Source organism: Ambystoma mexicanum, chromosome 8 (genome assembly GCF_040938575.1).
Source record: "Ambystoma mexicanum isolate Mex_15411 chromosome 8, UKY_AmexF1_1, whole genome shotgun sequence".
Classification (NCBI taxonomy): Eukaryota; Metazoa; Chordata; class Amphibia; order Caudata; family Ambystomatidae; genus Ambystoma; species Ambystoma mexicanum.
The window spans coordinates 778,579,900-778,599,770 of record NC_090929.1 but is presented as its reverse complement, the minus strand read 5'-3'; the positions used below and the strand labels follow the sequence as shown (position 1 = coordinate 778,599,770).

The following is a 19,871-nucleotide window of genomic DNA, read 5'->3' as shown; positions in this document are numbered from 1 at the left end:
TTCTGATGAGTCCAGAATACATCTGGTGGATTCATTGATAGACGCTAGTGGGTAGATACCTCTCCCGAGGCGGATTTTGCCAGGCCAGAGGCTTCTGCACATGCAGATGCTGGTACCCAGTTACATTCTCGAAAACATATTTTCGAAAATGCCATTTTGTGGAAAAAATGGCAACATATTTTTTTTGAATTTTTTTTTATTTTATGTTTTATTTTTGTTTCGTTAGTAAAAAAAAGTGTGAATAAAAAAAACAGGGAGTTAGGGAGGAACCCCCCATTTCAAAAATAAAATTAAAAATAAACATTAGAAAAAAAAAGTAGGCAATTTGTGTCGACAAAATGGCATTTCGAAAATGTGGCGTTTGAAAATATCACTATAAACCGCAGATGCTTCCTATAGGGCAGTCATTGGCAAGGTTACTGAGTATCTGGGCTGGGGGAGGCCGGCTGCGGTCTTTGAACAGGATGACCTCATGAATATTCTCAACAAGAGCCCCCTAAAGACCCTGTTTTCCATTTCCATTCTGTTCTGAAGAGCGATTTGGAAGAATCCTGATACAAGTCCTGCAGTTAGATTTCACCAGGGTATACAAGCCTTCAAGTATTGACCCAGAGTTCTTATTGAAATATCCATCTCTGGAGAGTCTAGAGGTGCAGGCGACCACATCTTCATCAAGAGCAGCCGCCTAACCTACAATCACCCTTCTAGGGACGATAGGAGATTTGACACTCTAGCAAAGAGAGCTTTCTCAGCCATTAGTATGGCCTCAAACTCCATCAATGCCATGTGTGCATTGACCAAATTTACATACATGTTGTTGGAAGTGGCAGCTATGTCTGCTGAGCATATCCCAGATGGGGATGGATTTTTGAATGCAATGTGTCAGTTGTTCTCATTCGGTTTGGACTCAGCTGACAGTGTTAACAGAGCAATGGCAGCTAGTAATGTTTCACAGAGGCTTGCCTGGTTGCACAAGGCTGGCTTTGCACCATAAGTCCAGACAAGGCTTCTGAAGATGCCATTCAACGGCTCCCATTTCTTTGGCTCCAAGGCGGATGAAATCTTGGAAAAGCTACAGTCCTTGAAGGCAGCAGCAAAATCACTTGGTGCAGCAATTCTGCAACCACAGCAGACCTACACAGCTTCTCAAGGTTGGAGAGGTTGGTCCTTTCACTATTTTTCATCAGTCAGAAGGACAAGGGTTCAGAGCACACAAAAGGGATCAGAGGAAATGTCCTTGTGGTGGATGAGGACGCAATGGTAAGTCCACTCAAGCAGCTGCAACTTCCTTGCCTTCAGCAACCACCACTGCTGCACCAAAACCTCTCTGATTCCTTGGTCCACAGGACTGTAGTGGGGGGCAGGCTTTCTCAGCATCTCGAAGAATGGCAGGGCATTACTTCTGATGTTTGAGCCCCACAGACATTGAGGATTGAGTCCAATCTTGGACTTGAGATGCTTGAACATGTTCCTCAAGAAGCACAAGTTCAAGATGGTCACTCTTTCTCAGATCCTCCAGGCCTTCCAGGTCCAGGATTGGATGGTATCATTGGACCTTCAGGATGCTTACTTCCATGTGCTTGCTCATACCAGTACCTGAGGCTCGCCATTGGCAGTTCTCATTTTCAGTTTTGAGTTCTGCCATTCGAGCTCACCGCTGTATGAGGGGTTTCACCAAATTGATGGCAGTAGTGGCAGAAAGTCTAAGGAGGGGAGGGATTCACATCTACCCCTAACTGGACAATTGGCTAGTCAGGGCCCATTCCCTGGAACAGGTCCTGCAACATCTCAGCATCACCTGCCACTCCCTACACAAGCTGGGCTTCTCCATCAATTTCAAGAAGTCACGCATGATGCCTTCTCAGAAGCTTCAATTAATTGAAGCTGCCCTGTATACTACCTTGAGGAAAGCCTTGACAGCGGAGGTGAGGACTCAACATCTTCAGCAGATGGTCATGAAGTTTTGAGATGCCCAATATCTACTGCCCTTTGACTTTCTGCGTTTGCTTGGTTTCATTGCACCCTGCACTTCTCTGATGCCAGAAGCCCTTCTGAGAATGAGGTCCCTTCAATGGGCCATCAGATCGCAGTGGTCACAGTTCTTCGGCAGAATGACAGATCTAGTTTAGGTCCTGAGCAAGGTCACGCAGGATCTCCTATGGGGGTTTATCAGGAGAATGTGCTGAAAGGGGAACCCTTTTGGCACAATGGCCGGAGATAACAGTAGTTACGGATACCATCCTCACAGGTGTGGAGCTCATCCCAACGATCTGGCAATCAGCGGTCACTGGTTTCCATCGGAGTATAAGCTACACATCAACCTCTTGGAGCTGAGGGTAATCAGACTAGCGCGGATGGCTTTTCTGCCAGACAATGACGGACAACATGGTGGCGAGGCATTACCTCAACAAGAGAGGAGGTGTAGGGTCACCACCACTGTGCAGAGAGGCAATGCAGCTCTGGTTTTGGGCACTGCAAGAAGGAATCTCTCTGTCGACCATCCACCTAGCCAGACAGAAGAACACAGTGAGGGATGCTCTGAGCAGGCAGAGCACAGTCTCCCACAAGTGGGAACTAGCTCAGGAAGTCCTCCAAGAGATCTTCACCCTTTGGGGAACCGCTCAAGTGGACCTGTTCACGTACATTGTCAACAGGAAGTGCAACCTGTTCTGCTCCAGGGAATTTCCTCAGAGAGTTCTGGGAGACGCGTTCATAGTGGACTGTCCTTCCTCATGTCATCAGGAGGTTGAGGAAGTTTGGGAATCCCATGATCCTCATTGCCCCGGATTGGGCGAGCAGAACGTGGTACCCGGACCTTCTGTACAGGTCCACCTGCCCTCCAAATCGTCTTCCCCCAATGAGAGGAGCTGCTCTCGCAAGAAGGGGGTTGGATTCTTCACCCAGAAATCAGGACCCTGAACCTTCACGCCTGGTTTCTAAGAGGTTAAGATACAATGATTGGATCTCTCGAAGACATAATTGAGGTGTTGCTTTCAGCCAGAAGGCCAGCAGCAAATTCTCTGTACCACTGCAGTTGGAACAAGTTTTGCCGCTGTTGCAGAGCTAAGAATATTGACTCTTTCTCTTGTGACACACCAGTGGTGCTGTCCTTTTTGCTTCATTTTGCCCATCAGGGGCGCAGGGTGCGACGACAAAAGGATATTTGGCAGCGTTGTCTATTTTGAAGTACTCGCCAGAGCAGGATTCGTATTTTAAAGTCCCTATCATGATCCCATTTCTGAAGGGGTTAACCAACATTTTCCCCCGTCCCATTTATTGTACCAGTTTGGGATCTAAATCTGGTGCTAAGGTTTCTCATGGGAGTTCCATTTGAGCCTCTCCATACCAGTTTGGGATCTAAATCTCGTGCTAAGGTTTCTCATGGGAGTTCCATTTGAGCCTCTCCATTCATGTCCTTTAAGGATGCTAAACTGCCTTTTTAATCTTGTAATCCTCTGTTTACCACCTTTTACAAGGAAAAGGTTGTGTTAAGGGTCCGTCCTTCCTTTCTACCGAATGTGGTCTCCAAATTTTATTTGGCGTAGAAGATTGTGCTTCCTACTTTTTATCCGCCGCCACATACTTCTAAAGAGGAGAGGCTTCATCACCTAGATCCAAAAAGGGCATTGAGTTTCTACAGCAATAGACTAGGAACACTCAGGGCCTCATTACGAGTATGGAGGCAGCCATGCCCTTAATAAGGGCATGGCTGACTCCATACCGGGTTCCAGTACCGGGTTCCTCCAATGAGGACTTACTGGGCTATTCCAACCTTGACGGACCCAGTAAGTCCTCATTGGAAAAACCCATCGCCATTTCCATTTGAGCCCCCATAGGGCTTAAGGGGAATGGGGAGGGAGCTAATAACGGGCCCGCTAATAACAGGCCCGTTATTAGCTCCCTGGTCCCCTCGCGGGACCCGCAAAGGACGCCTGGTTTTACCAGGCGCCGTTACCGGGTCCCGCAAGGGATCCTCGTAATAGGGCGACCCGTAATGAAGGGTGCCGGTCCCGTACCGGCACCATTCATTACGGGAGCGGCATGGCCGTAATGAGTCCCTCAGACAGGACAATCAGCTTTTTGTGAGATATACTAATCACAAGCTGGGACAAGCTGTAACCAAGCAAACTTTATCCCGTTGGATTATTAGACGCCAAAGATTTCCTTGCACTTATTATTTGCAGCTGACCACTCTCATCAAGTGATCTCTTCCAGGCACATTTACCTCCTAGCACTTCCACAGTGGAGCAGCTAGCACTTACCCCCTTTCCCTTATCCCATCTACCTCCCTGCAATTGCACATTCTGAATGCTGACAAGGCCTAGTGGGACTGCCTCTCTCCTCTCTTCATTGTTATATTTGCCTTTCTTTCCCATGTTCCCTCCCTGCTCCCATGTGTGCGCTTAGAAACACAATTTAATAAATAAATAAATAAAATATTGGCTTACAAGCTCATTCTTCCAGATGTGTGGCTACTACTTCGACTTTGCAATGTACCAGTGCAGGTCATCTGTAGTGCTGCAACTTGGTCTTCTCTTCATATCTTCAAAAAGCATTATTGCCTGGACTATGTGTCAGGTCAGTAGGTGAGGTTTGGGAAAGCTGTTTTGCACAGCATTAATGAAAAGTAAGTTCTCTGTTTTCACCTCCTACAACACGCAGCTCTGTGAGTGTATCAAAGATGAAGAATACGTGGGCGGGCACAATCCCTTGGAAAACAAATTACTTACCCCTGGTATTGTTCTTTCGACTGGATGTTCCTCCCACGTATTCCTCATCACCCTGTCAACCTGCTCCTCTACCTCTTTTCCAATGCCAAATCTTCTTCTGGCCTTAGAGATGTCTGTGCATACGAGAGGGGCAAAACTAAGAACTGAAGTAACGGGCGTGGTTCATGCTTTATATACCGACATCGACATTATACTCGATGGCAGACTGAGGCCACGAGGGACATGAGATCAATGATGCGACGTCGCTCTTTGCTGTGAAAACATTTCCAAAGAAGTTGACCCTGGATGGGAATATGTCAAAGATGAGAAATACGTGGGAGGAACATCCAGTCGAAAGAACATTACCAGGGGTAAGTAATTTGTTGTTTGCACCTTTTGATTATGTCCACTTAAACGTGCATAGAATGAAGGTCTTATTTCTGATGGTCATTACCTTGGCATGCTGACTAGAAGAGTTGAGGCTTCAGATTTGTTCAGAGCCCCATCTTTCCTTAAGCTCAGATGATTTGGTGGTCAGGTGAACATTGACTTTTGTTCCTAAGGTTGTTCTACATTCCGCAGCAATCGATCAGAATACAATTCTTCCTTCTATATGCACAGTCTGATTCACGCTTTGTCTTTTGGCCATATTCTCAAAACGGTTTTGTCGCCAAGTGAGGAGACGTGCAAGCACATCTCTTCACTTGCGCCAGAAAGGGAACAGCACTATTCACAAAAGGCATCTCGCTCATTGAGATGCTCCCCCCCCACCCCCCTGTGCATTTGCACAAATAAGGGAGCATTTTGATGCATTTAAAAGTACATCCTGAATTCACAAACAGGATACGCTTTTAAATGCCATGTAATGAGGGTCGTCCCCCCTGCGCCTTTTGAAACAGGTGCAGGGGGAGGTTCAATTTCTGACTCTATCATGATTTTGTTTTTAAGTCTGACAGCCATGGTTTAAACCACCCCTGCCACAGTTGTATTTCCATCGCTTAAACAGGGATGGAAATGTTTTTTTTCCTTGGGCATTTCACTGAGAAGGGCACTTTAACGTCCCTTCTCTGTGAAATGTGCTCCCAGCAACTAGATGGTTGCACACTACCGACACTAATGTATACAAGGGGGCTGGCATCCCTATGCAAAATGTGTAGGTCAACCAGGTAAGCTTCTGCCTTAACATGTGTGGACCAATAGAGCCTCCAGAACTCTGTGGATCGTTCTCCATCCCTTGGTCCCGCTGCACTTCACGCAGCACAATAATGGGTATGGTCCTTTATATGTTTTCATCAAGCTACCTCTCTAGAAGTACCTTCATTGTGCTTTATTGGCAAAGGTCTGTGTCCTCATAGTTAAGGAATGGGGCAAGGAAAGGGCATAAAGAGGCATTGCCAGTAATATTCATTATTCTGAGTTCTGCTTCTCCTTATTGCATTCTTCTGCCCTCGTCACCTGCACTGGGACTGGTCATACGTGGTGCACAGCTTTTAAGCAAACATACAGAAAGTTAGAATATGGGGCAGAAGTATGATAGACATGACCTACCAAGGGGAGGAGGTTGTTTTGCCTATGTCTCGAGGCGAAATTGCTTAACAAGTCAGTTGCTGTCTCAAGGAGGGAACTCCCATTACAGTCAAGTGATGAGAGGCAGATGGGAAGGACTCAGATTAATGTATATTACTAGTAGATAACGGGGGGCAGGAAAATATGCAGTAAAAAGAAGGGCCAAGTAGCCTTTAAGCACCGCATTATGGGGTTGATTGAGAAGGTGTCATTGAGAGGCTGAAATGAGAAGCACGTGCTTGGTCGTTCCAAACACTGCTCAGAAGCCGTGAAAGATAAGGATAGGGTGTAGACCGTAGGATTTAGCAGCAAGTGAGACGTCAAATTGAATGTGGTCAAGTGAAGCACTGACAAGCAACTAGTAAAATCTACTTTGCAATGTACGTGGGATTCAAAATTCTAATATGGATCAATTAGGTATAGCACATTCAATAACATGTGATTAGAGATATGTGTATACTATCAACTTTCCTGTAGAATGAAGAATAGTGTGCGTTTTTCCATTATCTTTTTGGGGTCCTCTTGTTTAATGCAAAAATAGTCTGTTTGGTATAGCCATATATTGTGTTCAACAGTAAACTGATGTTTTAAATAAGTTAAACATATCATTGTATGGTATTTTTGTTCTAGGCACTGGAAGCAATGTATGTTACATGGAAGAGATGGAGAATATAGAATTTCTGGAAGGCAAAGAAGGAAAAATGTGCATCAATACAGAATGGGGAGGATTTGGCGACAATGACTGTATTGAGAATATCAGAACTAAATATGACAAAGAAGTGGATGAAGAATCATTAAATGTTGGAAAACAAAGGTAGCTAGCGTTCATCGTATTGTTCTGCTCCGCACTGTAAGTACATGAATATTAAAGGGTGATTTCAGGAACAGTTCAGTCTAGACACAAGTGGATCCATGCTGATGAGGTCAGATTCTAGTCAACAAAATGTATGAATAATATTTGTACATGCGATGTAGTCAAATGTTTGTTATATGTGGGTGAATAGTGTTTACTATGCAAGCATTAAGGGCCTTATTATTAGAAAGATGGTAATGTAAAAACAAGCAGACCCTAATTAAACATTTGGCAGATTTCTGAATGACATGAATGCATGGTGTAATTAGTTAGCACATGTGTTATTTCTGGAGCTTTGCCTACTTATGGATAATTCACAATGCTGGCAGTAACGAATGCAGATGTACTGCATCAAGGATTTCTGAATAGACATATGCAATGTTTGCATTGTTTCTTAACCATTCCAATCCTCATTTAGTGAATGGAAATGGATTATGTATAGAAGTGGATCATTCCATTACTGTGCATGTTTGTAGGGATACAAGGGTACATTCTGAGCTTTTTGTGCATTACATTTCATAAATGCCAAGGTGGGCATCATAGAGGCCTTTTTTGCTACCATACCAAAACCTTTTTTGCTGCATGGAAGTGACTGACACACTTGTGCTTAACTTCAGTAAAGAAACAAACTTGTTAAGAACATCAGTGGAAACATTAAAATGTTTATCTTTACCTCGTTGGTAGAGATACAAATTCCAGGTACACTTTAGTTTTAACTCATTATGTGGAGGTAATTACTGCATGTGATATGGAATCCCACATACAGTAATTGTTATGTTATGCAACAGGGATATTATACCCCCTCTAAACACGCGAGTAGTGGTCTCAGAGCGTTTAGGTTTGTCTGAAGGTTGATGTATTTTGCCCCTGCCCGGGTAGAGAGAAGATAAGAAGATGGGAAAGACGATGAAGTGGAAGGGAACATACGTGGTTGTGATAGGTTGGATGCATGTAGATCCATAAAGGTGTACCATAGATCAGGACTGCAGAAATGAATGTATACGAAGGGTTCATAGTGATTTTTTCTAACGCCATATTTTCGAAATGCCATTTTGTCGACACAAAATTGCCGAATTCTTTTTTTCAAATGTTTTTTTTTAATTTTATTTTTTAAATAGGGGGTTCCGCCCCCAACCACCCGTTATTTTTTAATTAACAGTTTTTTTTTACTAACGAAACTAAAATAAAACATATCAAATAAAAAAAATATAATTTGGAAAAAAAACTGCATTTTTTTTTTACAAAATGGCATTTCGAAAATATGTTTTTGACAATTTAACCGGATACCATAATAAAATGTTTGGAATCATATGGACAGCCATTTGAGGCCATTTTAACCATCTTTGACTCAGGGCTAAAGAGAGCTATGGGTGAATTGCTAAAATATGCCTCAGAGCATGACCTCCAAATGAATTTTGAAAAGACCAAGCTAATGCACTTCTCACACAAACCTGTGACGATTCCCACATTGGTCATCAGTGGAAAGGTCATACAGCAAGTCCATTGCTATAAGTACCTGGGAGTGGAATTCACCACGAAGTCTGATTGCGGAGTTGAGGAAGGTAAGAAAGCACAAGGCTATCTCTAAACTAAATATATCACAATGTGTACGATCTGCTTCCGGTTTTAGCCTCAAACGCATCCTGACACTTTGTAAACAATGCTTTCGTTCCTCACTGCTCTATGGCCTGGATGCACTTAGCATGAAGTACCTAACATGGTTGAAACCATTGGAGGGAAGATTTTTGCAAAAAATGCTGGGGCTCGGGCATAGCGTCCAATAGAGACGTTACGCCTTGAATTGGGTCTTACTTCTCTCTCATCTCTGGTAATCAAAAAACGTTGTCCATTATATCTAAAGTCCTGTAAGATCCCGATTTGTCCTCTGTTGAACGTACTGGGCAAAAGAACACCCTCTATAAAATCTGTAACACTTGCGTCCTTGGCATTTGATGACTTTGCTAATGCGAGCTGGAAGCATGCCATGGAGTGAAGTCTGCATGTTCTGACTAGGGAAGCAGCCCACAAAATTGAGCAATGGGATTGGTGCAAAAACTATGCACACTTGGCTACTCTAAGCAGCTATCATAGCCTAATGCAACAACTGGTACATAGCTATAAAGCATCCCAGGGATACCTGTTCTTGTGCCCATTGCCCGAATAAGGCAGATATTTGCTCCTCCTACGAATTGGCAAGTTGCCTGTACTGTCGGTACTTGGTCTGAAGCAGGATATTCCAAAGGAGGCGAGGCTTTGCCACTCTTGTGGGCGTGGGAACTACTTGGAGACTGCTGTCCTAAAGGAGTGCAGGGAACATGGCCCTCTATATGTAAATAGGTTGGGAGCATTCTTCTCCGATCCCAACACTATGAAATCAGTCTTTTTGGTGTTACTGCTTGAACTCAGGCCATAAATCAATGCACTGTGCACTTTTTAGCATTTGGAAGGAACTCCTAAAACATGGTAAAGTAGGGACTTGTAACGTATAAGAAAAAATACATCTAACAGTGATTAACGAATCTGTACATTTTCGCGACACATTGACTATCCATTATGAAATTGCAATTATGCAATATGGATTTTAATAATGCGTTTGTTTTTTAGCACATTGAATTTGAGATATGGTAACTTCCTGATCTGTGCAGTGAAAGCTCCATGATCTATTCACTTACTATGAGACTTGGAAAGCTAGTACTAACCTCATGAATTTCATGGAGCCTCCATGAAATTATTATATGAATTTTATGAACGTTATTTTATAAATGTCACTTTGTGTAATGAGTTGATGAAATCAAATCTAGATACATTTTAAGAACTTTTGTAAGTAAATCCGAGCGATTGTTTTATACCCGAAGAAATCACTCATTTACGTAACAATGCAACACTTTTTACTGTATGAATGCTATCTGTTTTATTTGTTTTATTTGCCATTTGCTAACTGTTCTATGAATTCGAATGTAAATGTATTATGTTAAAGCTCTGAGCTATAATCATAATTAACGAATAAATAAATACATGAAATGAGAGCTCATTACCAACTATCGGGAACGGGCAGGCCTCTTACCCTGTTTTGTCATAGCAACCATGACCGGATATCAGGATGGCACTGGCACTGACCTAAATGCGCCTCTCCCGCAGGGCACTTCATGGCATGCATTTAAAGTGTTAATAAACCAACACCAGGTGCCACATTTCTCCATCCCCTGCTTTCTTAGTGTAAGGGCCACTGCGCCAACTTCTTGCCACTCTTGGCCACTGTGTGAAATCCTTCAGTCCACACACCAAACTGCCGGCAACTATATTTCACCTGTACTTCGCAGCATTCCTTTTAAAGGTGGAAGAGAAGCCAGCATTCCGCTGCGGTTGTGTGAACAGGGATGGAAACTAATTTTGTTCAAACAGGATTTCCAGCATGCCCCAAGCTTTAAGTCCTTCATGAAACGATGGCAGGCACACGGCTACCCCTACCATCAGCTACCCAGCAACTATCACTGTTTACATGATGGAACACTGCGGAAAGGAAGAGCCAGGCACTGCTGAGTTTGCTCTAGATGAAAAGTGTACATTTAAATCAAAACTTACATTTTTTCACCTATCGCAGATGTAAGGGAGGAGTGGGATAGAGACAATATAGAGGCAATATATGGCTGCATAGCAAACTATATCTGGTGAATTTAAATGTTTATTAGGTTAGTTCCATAATCCTGTCATCTCTGCAAATTAAGTACTTTTCTGGCAATGTCTATGGGTTTTTACTTCCCTATAACATTGTTTCAGAGAATCTAAACACATCCGAGACTGTCCATTAGAAATGTAATAATTCGTTTTTATTGTTATTTTTAATATCTTTCTTGCATATTAGATATGAAAAAATGACCAGTGGAATGTACTTGGGTGACATAGTAAGACACATTTTAATTGACTTAACAAAAAATGGACTTCTGTTCAGAGGCCAGATTTCAGAACGTTTGAGGACAAAGGGCATTTTTGAAACAAAATTCCTCTCTCAGATTGAAAGGTAAGTCTTTAATGACCTTTAACTTATCATAAATCCGTGTATATTACCAATTGTATAAACATTTGTTTTTATTAGGTTGAAATTTGAGTTAGAAATAATTTGACCACACATGTCTTGATGTATTGTAAAAAGCATTGTTTCTTTTTTTGTATTTTTGGTTTTTGTTTGCAAGTCTTTCCTTTTGATATATCATTGTTTGTCTTAACGTGTCGTTATTGGTGAAGGTGAAACATTTACAGAAAAGAGTCCTGGACATTTTTTCCAGAAGGTGCTTCGTTCTCAAAATAGAACGTCTCTGGACTTCTGAAACGTTAGCACCCACCTCTATTGTGAGGTAGGTGACAAAGGAAAAGGCCTCTAATGAGGGTAAAATCACTGTGCACACAGTAGATCATCATGGTAAGGACTCCGCCACATTTAGAGCTTGAGGAGGAAGAAATAGTGAACCCCCTAGAGCTTCCCTTGACACAGCTGATCCATGTCTCCATGTCCAGTGGGCATTGTGTACATAGCACAAAGCGAAGCCTAGAATGTAGCCTGTTATTTACTATTAGAACCTCCATTCCTTGATTACTGATTGGCTAGACATCTGAAAAGAGTGAGAAGAACAACTACCTGCATTCCACACTTTCAAATTGTCTAAAGACAAAACAAAATGCCCCAATGGCTATATTTCGTGGCAAACGTTAAGGATAACAAAGAAAACTTCAAATGTATTTCCTGATATATTTTAGACTTTTAAAGAGTGTGCAGTTTTATGAAGACCCTGAAGTGATTGGATTTACATGGGGGAAAGATTATTAGTGCCGAATCTTTGGAATGTTACACAACACAGAAGAGCGTGGATGCACTTTTAATGAATGTCACTTAAACTTAGGTGCCCAAGCAAATACTGTCTTGTTTATGCAATTTGCGTAGTTTTCAGTAAGTGACTGTAAAGGTCACAGTAAAATATCATATATGCTGCATGAACAGATATTATGTGAGCAAGTTCCACTTGCATTTATAGTCAGTAACAAATGCCACATCGCCCATAATGCGATTTTTACATTGTTTTTATTTCAGTGTGATGGTTAAAATTGAAACGTACACTTTTTATATTACAAACCAATTAATACAATCAATTGATACAAACAACATGTTTACATGCTTAGAATTCATCAATAAACTAAGTTACTAAAAGTTAACAAGCGTTTTTAAAATGTCAACACTGCGTTTAGAAATGTAAGAGTTGCCAAAATTATAGATATGTGTTTTCTGCTTCGAATCCGCTTCCAAAATTGTTTATTTGATATACATAAACGAGGAGTGAACCTCAGAAAATAAAACTCTCTTCGATTACTCAAATGAAGGCATTGCACACCAAGGTGATAACAAGTTTCTATTTTCAGTCTCTTTACAGTATCGGCAGGATTTTCTTAATTCAGTATCTCTAGATCTTCTCGCTAAGACCTCTCTAGAATGCAGCAAATTTCATCAAAATCACAAAGATTTTAGTTAGGGAATCTAACAAGGTAGTTCACACACTATTTATTCCTCTCTTCTTTTGCTGTATCTTGCAATAATTTGTATTTCGTAATAGAACCTTTCATTATCACCCATTTGAAATACCATTTTTTTTTCACTTTCATTTGATTAGTATTCAACAGTTAATTCGCCCCCATTCTCCGCCTGCTGTCCTAGCCATCGGAGGCCCTTCTGCGGGTGGTGCCTTTTTATTTTTATTTTTTATAAGGGGAGTTAACAGGAAGTCTCTCCTCGCCCTACCTCCCCAAAAATTCCCCTGATCCCCTTTCCCACCTCCTCCGCCCATCTCCACTTACCTGGAGGTCCGGCCTCTGTGCTCCAGTCCCGGTGCTCCTACCATCTCCCGGCCACCACCATAGACATAGAAAAGTGACTCAGACCCTTTTCTATATGGCGGTGGACATCTTTTTTTGTTGTTTGTTTTTTTCCTCTGGAGAACGGCAGCGCAAGCAGCATGAATATCCTGAAGAAAAATAATGAAAGCCATTGCACCCCAGATGCAGATGAACCCCCAGTGGTGTGAATGACTTTCATGCCTGCTAAGGAGGCTGGACATAAAGTAAGACAGCCCGAGCTGAGGCCTGAGCCAGGTTGGTCAATCATCTCCACCCTCCTAAGCGGGCATCAATGTCATATTAACAGCAACTATGTCCTCCAGAATGCTTCTACAGTCTTGTCTAAAATCATTAAGGATTCTTGATGTACCTCTGTTAGCTTGGCGTGCTAAATGCTCATATAATGAGGCTGTTGTTTGTTGTGAAATGCTACTGTACATTGTTTACTTTTTCCACTTGCATATTGCAAACATGACATAAATCCTAGTTCATAACGACTGCTAGCTATGCAAACACCACTAGACAATGAGATAATGCTTCACCAAAACAAGTGGGCGGCAGGCATGGTATCAAGAGAGACACAGACTCAAAAGTAACAGTTTGAAAACCTTTATTATCAAACTTTGTAGGGTTGGTGTAAGGTCTACCTGGCTCTAACTTTAAGAGGACTGTTCCCTCAACTGATGCTTCTAAGGGCCGTTGAGAGTCTGTGAGTCCAAAACTAAAGTTTATCTGTGTCCAAACCTATGCTTGCACTCATTCTTAAGTCAAATATGATAGGAATCTTCGTAAAGGAAAAATGGTGATTCAAAAGGAAATCTAAACCACAGCTGGTTTCAGGTAGCCTTACCCATAGGTGCAGTTCTGCCAGTTCAAAGAAGATCAATTCAACAGGGTTGCCCTTAGAACCTTCCACGTAGGGCTCTTGCAGCAAGTGAATAGAGTTCACAAGGTCCCTAGGTCTCTTGGGGTTCCCTTCCGCAAGCTTTTATCCTTCCAGTTCCAAACAAAAAAACAACACTGTTCTTATGAAACCTCTCATGGTTCCCTTCCACAAGTTTAGGCCTCTTTTCACAAAGTTCAACAATGTCTTTATGAACAATATATTTAGCAGGCATCTTAGGGTTCTCCTCCCCAAGCTTAGGCACCTTCTCACGAAGTTGAACAAAAAAAAACACAGTTCCTGCTAGGCCTCACAGGGTTCCCTTCCCAAGGCGAGGCCCCTCTGTACATATTTCAACAAACAAAGTGTATGTGAAATCTGGAGTGAAATCTCCATCACTCTTTTCCTGGGCAAACTCCTGGAGAAGTTGGCTATCTCACAGTTTACCCTCAACACTGAATCTGTTGGTTGTCTGCATAACCATCAGTCTGGATTCAGAGCATCCAGAGGCATGGACACCGCTCTTCTGAACACCCGTGAAGACCTGCTCTTAAACCTTGACCCTAACTCGCCCTGTGTCCTCATTCTCCTTGACCTCTACTCTGATTTTGATACTGTAAACCACAATATCCTGATAACCCATATCCATGATATCTTGGGCACAGATCAGGCCCTGGCGTGGCTTGCGTCCTTTCCATCTGACCCTCCTTCCCAGGTGAAACTTTAGTCCTTTCTCTCCGCTATCACTCTCTCTACTTGTGGTGTCCCCCAGGGATCTAATCTGTCTCCCTGGTTTTTCAATGTCTATATGGCCCCTTTGGCCCATAAGAAGTCTGCCTTCACCTCCAGCTTTCAGTGTTATGCAGATGACACACAGCTCTCTTTCAGGCTACCGTCGGCCTCTTTCTCCTCCTCGTTCATTCCGGACTGTCTGTCCGCAATTCAATCCTGGTGTGCTGCAAACAGTCTCGCCCTAATGCCAACAAGACAGAGATCGTCCTCACTGGAACCCTTGCTCCCACTTTCCCACTCCCACTCTGGCCAGCCTCCCTTGGTCCTGCACCCCCACACACCAGTGTGGCAAAAAATCTGAGGGTCGTCTTCTATCCTACTCTCTCCTTCTCTTCTCACATCTCAGACATGTCCAAAATGTCTCACTTCCAGCTATACCTCCTCTGAGGTATTCTACCTTTTTTCACCTTCCCCCAGAGGCTCACTGTCTCCAGAGCCCTGGTTCTTTCCTGACTGGACTACTGCTCAGTCTCTTTCTCAATCTTCCTACTTCTACTCTCAGTCTGCTTCAACCTATCCAGAACAGAACCGCAAGATTTATCTTTGGCCTCATGCCCAGGGACTGCATCTCTCAGGCGCTGAAATCACTCCACTGGCTCCCTGTGGCTGCAAGGATCAGGTTCAAGACCCTGTGCATAATCCAAAAGGCTTTCTGGGGCCAGGGCCCTTACTATCTTCAACGCTTTCTTCCCAAATACTCTCATTCCAAAGCCCTCCGCTCGGCCTCCTCCAACTCTCTGAGTGTGAGCCGTTTCTCCAAACAGAGATTTGGGGGTAGATCCTTATCCTCTGCAGGTGCCTCCCTCTGGAACAGCCTACCTACCTCGCTCCATCTTGAGCCGGACCTCCTTAAGTTCCAGAAACTCCTCAAGATCTACCTCTTCTCTTCTTCCTTCTCTCTCCCACTCCCGTGCTAACCTCCCTTCTCTTTGCTTCTTTCTCTCCAGAGCCCTAGAGGCCTCAGGCTCCCCCGCCAGTCCTGCACTTGCCTCTGGGCCTCTGCACTCTGCCTGGCACTACTGCATTATGCTTCATATGAGGGGCAACCGCTCTGCACCTAACCCAGGCCCCTACTTGTCCGGGCGCACTTGTCCCCTCCCTCTCCATCAACTGAATGTTCTAGGCCTTGCAAGTCTGTCTGTCCGGCCCTCCCTCTGTCTCCCCTCCCTAGCTTGGTCATGCTTGAAATACTCATGCATAGACTCATCCGAAGACCAACTACCAAGCAGTCTGAAACATCGCCAGGCCAGTTCTGTAGTTTTTGTATCTGTATGTTTCTCCCCTCTCCCTCCTCTTCCTTTCTTCTTTTTTGGCAAGCACTTTACCTGTAGATATGCCTCTGGCCTAGTATGTTAGCTATTGTTAAATCATTCAGAATCTTCAAGGCCTAAGAATGCCAACGGTATTCCATTGTTCCCTTCCCGCCTTGAAGCTCTTTGAAGCACTTCACTAGTGTATAAGTGCTTTGAAAATGCAAAATTACAATTACAAACAAAAATGTTCCTCTTGTAAGGATGTACCTTTCACTGTAAAGTTCTTTTGAGGGGTAGTATCAGAGACTTTCGAGAACGTCTGGTTGTTTGCTAATTCCAGGCATGACCACTCTGACCTCTAACCCCTCTCCTAATTATCTGGCACCTCTTATTCTTCTGTGCCTTTTCCACTCTGTTCTTTTTCCTCTTTACTGTGCTTGCTGCACACCTCCTTTTACTTTTGTTCACACTTGCACCTTCTTTCCACTTTTCAGTGCCTCTTGCACACTTCTCTTTGCTTTTCGTCTTGCTCTCTTGCACCTTCATTTTGTCATGTACGTGCCTCTTGCACTCTCTACCTTTATTTTGGGTCTCTTGCACCCTCTTTCTCACTTTCGGGTCACTTGCACCCTCACTTGGTTGTTTCCGTGCCGCCAGCGCACTTGCTCTGTCTCTCTTTATTTCTGTGCCTCTAGCTCCTTGTTCTGTTACTCCACTTTGCTATCTTTGCGCTTTTCAGCTTTTGTTTGCTTCCCTTTGCTTTTGCTTCCTTATCTTTGCTTTCACTCACTTTGCTTTGCCTTTTCCCTTTTATTGCTTTCCTTTGCTTTTTCCTGCTATACTTCACCGGGCTGTTCACCTTTCACAGAGCTCCTGCTCCCACTACAGCCACCAGCACGCTACTGAGTTTCTTTCTGGCTTATGAAACTCACCAATAGTAGCACAGTGCTGACGAGCAGGTCAAAAGGTTCTTGGGTTGAGGTCAGGGTCTCACCATCTGCCCCTCGGACACCTCTGGGACTGGCACATGTCCCAGGGGAATGAGCACTGATCTGAACAAGGCCAACAGACTGCCATCCATCCCGCTCTGGCTTTCTGGAGACACGGCTCCCTCGCCACTCTGCACCCCCTTTCACAAACCGGGCCAGTGTCTCAGTGTCTTGCACTCCACCAGCCCTTCTGGGCTCCTCTTCCTGCAGCTTTCAGCTCCTTGGCTTGTCTGGTCGTGTCCGCATTGTAAGGAAGGGATGGTATAAAACAGTAAGAGAGACACAAGTGACCACAGTTCAAGGGTGTTTATTGAACTTCAATTGGGTTTGAAAAATGCCTATCTAATCCTAAATCTAAAGATGGGAGCAAGCTATGGCCATTAAAAAATAATAATGCAGTCCTAGTGGTGTCTAGGGCCTATACTAATAAACCTATTACCAATCCTTACTTCTAAATGCACAATGGGCCTCATTACGTGGTTGCCAGTCCAGTAACAACGGTACCGGTATGCTTGCCGGTACCGTTGTCCGAGACTGGCAAACTCCGAGTGGTGCTTGCAGGTTCCTTTCATTCCGCCAAGACTGCCCTGGCGGACTGAAAGGCACCCGCGAGCACAGCAAGCCTGCAGCACCAGCACCGTTATGAATGGTGCCGATACTACAGGCATCCCCATTTCCATTGAGCCCTATGGGGCTGAAATGGGAATGGGGATATACTGGCACCCGCAAAAGGGCAATTACTGTGTCCCGCGGGGCCGGAATACCCCGGTAATTGCCCATTCGTGGGTGCTGGATTTTAATGCCGGTATGGAGGTAGCCTTGCCGGTAAAACCGGAAAGGCTACCTCCAACCTCGTAATGAGGCCCAATGTGGTGAACAATGTTATGCAAAAGAAAGGTTTTCAAGAAATTATATGTCAGGATATTCAAGCCGTTGGCTTTCCTTGCCCACGTTTACAGCATGGGACAAGCGGCACACTCGAGCTCAGCATGGTCTCGGGCTTCTCTAGGACGAGGGTGCAGTTCAATACTTCAACATCATGGCCTTCTGTGCCAAAGTCTCTTTGCCATTCAAAGTCTCATGTTCACAGGGGTCCGGATGCAATATGACAAACATTAAAGTTCCTTTCACTGCACCTCTGCTGGGCTGGGACCCACTTTAACACAAGACCTTCTCAGGTGATTTTTGCTTCACCTCGGGTCCCTCTTCCATGGGCTCAGACCCACTTTACCACAGAAAAACTTCACAGGTGATTTTCGCTTCACCCCGGGACCCCCTCCACCGGGATCAGACCCACTTTAACTCAAAGCTTTCAATTGATCTCCCTCTGCCGGGCTCAGACTAACTTTATTTATTTTTATTTAGTTATTTAATTCTTCTAACACGCCAAATACCCATAGGCCTCAAGGTACACACAAATAATGCACAGATAGCGAGATACAAAACTACAAGAGCAGGAGAGTGATGCATAGCCAGGAGGACTAGCCAAAAAAGTGTGTTTTTACTGCTTTTTTAAAGCAAAGCAGGGAAGAGATAGAACATATTTTATTTGGGAGGGCATTTCATTCCCTGGATGCCTATGCTGAAAAGTTGCATCCACCAAATTTAGACAATTTGAAACGTGACTGTTTGATTTTGTGCGAATCTCCTGATCCAGGACCCGTGCAGGTTTATCTGGAGTCAATTGTTTCATAAGATAAGGAGGGGCAGTGGATGACCAGCATTTGTGAGCCAGTGTTAGAATCTTATGAGGAATCCTGAGCACTATAGACAACCAGTGTAACATTTTTCTGGCCTCAGAAACGTGATCATGTTTTCGCAAACCGAAAACGGCACGAACAGCACTATTCTGCACCATCTGCAGCGACTGAATATTTGACTTCGAGGTCCTTGCCAAGAGACTATTACAATAATCGTGGCTCGAGTTAATAAGTGCTGATGCTAAGGTGGATCTATTCTCAACAGAGATATAGGGTCTGATTTGGTTAAGGAGTTTAATCGTGTAACCAAAGTAGGTCCTAATGTGGGATACATGATCTTTCATATTAAGCTCTGCATCAACAAGGGCACCTAGTGTTCACGCAAGTGGACACAGGAATCTGGCTGCTAGCAATGGAGAAGTTCTTATACAAAGCATCAAGATTATTTAACCTGTAATTGGTTGCTACAATAAGAAGTTCAGTCTTGTTATCATTAAGGGAAAGTGAATTTATGATCATCCAGGATTGGATAGCCAAATAAACTTCATAATAGGTGGCTGCGCCCTGTGAAAAAACTGATAACCTTAAGGGGTGACTGACCCATCCGAAAATACCCAACAACCTTAAGGGTGGGTACACCCTGTGGAAAAGACCTGAGAACCTTAGCGGGTGACTTAGTCCTGTGAAAATAGCCAATATCCTTAAGGGGCGTATGTGCCCTGTTAAAATACCTGAGGACGATTAGTGATGGATGCATCTTGTAAACATTCAAGAGAAACGTAATGGCTGGCTGCACTCTGTGAGAAAACTTACACACATTAGTGAGTGGCTGTTCCCTGTGAAAAAACAAGAACCTTAGTGAGTGGCTGCGCCCTGTGAGAGAATATGAAAACCACAAGTGTGTGATCAGAATTCGAGAACATTACCTTCAGTATAGTCAATGCATTGGAATGTGCAAGGCAGCAGCTGGTTATGGCCTCTCTGTCACAGTCACTGCTAAAGTCATTCATTTACCAACAACACACAACACAAAGCATTCCCACCCCACATTTCAGTGTCTGACATGTACTGGTATCATGGTCAGCAGTGCAGTAGAGTCTGAGAGCCCTGTGATTGGAGCAATGGGGGGGCATGTGTAGCAAATAACAGAAAAGTTAAGGTAAGTTTAAAAAGGCTCGAAATATTTGAACTGAAATGGGAAAATAGAAGATATGATATGATATTTTTAACACGCTTAATACCCAGA

General features: G+C 43.7%; 1 protein-coding gene across 1 annotated transcript in view; it reads left to right on the top strand.

The window, feature by feature from the left end:
- The window catches only part of LOC138472439 (hexokinase HKDC1-like), a 1,340,644-nt gene that overhangs the window by 1,217,295 nt on the left and 103,478 nt on the right, over positions 1–19,871 (top strand). The window contains exons 15-16 of the mRNA XM_069610606.1: positions 6,906–7,089; positions 10,991–11,146. Coding sequence (XP_069466707.1) covers positions 6,906–7,089; positions 10,991–11,146 — 340 coding nt within the window. The remainder of the gene's footprint in view (positions 1–6,905; positions 7,090–10,990; positions 11,147–19,871) is intronic.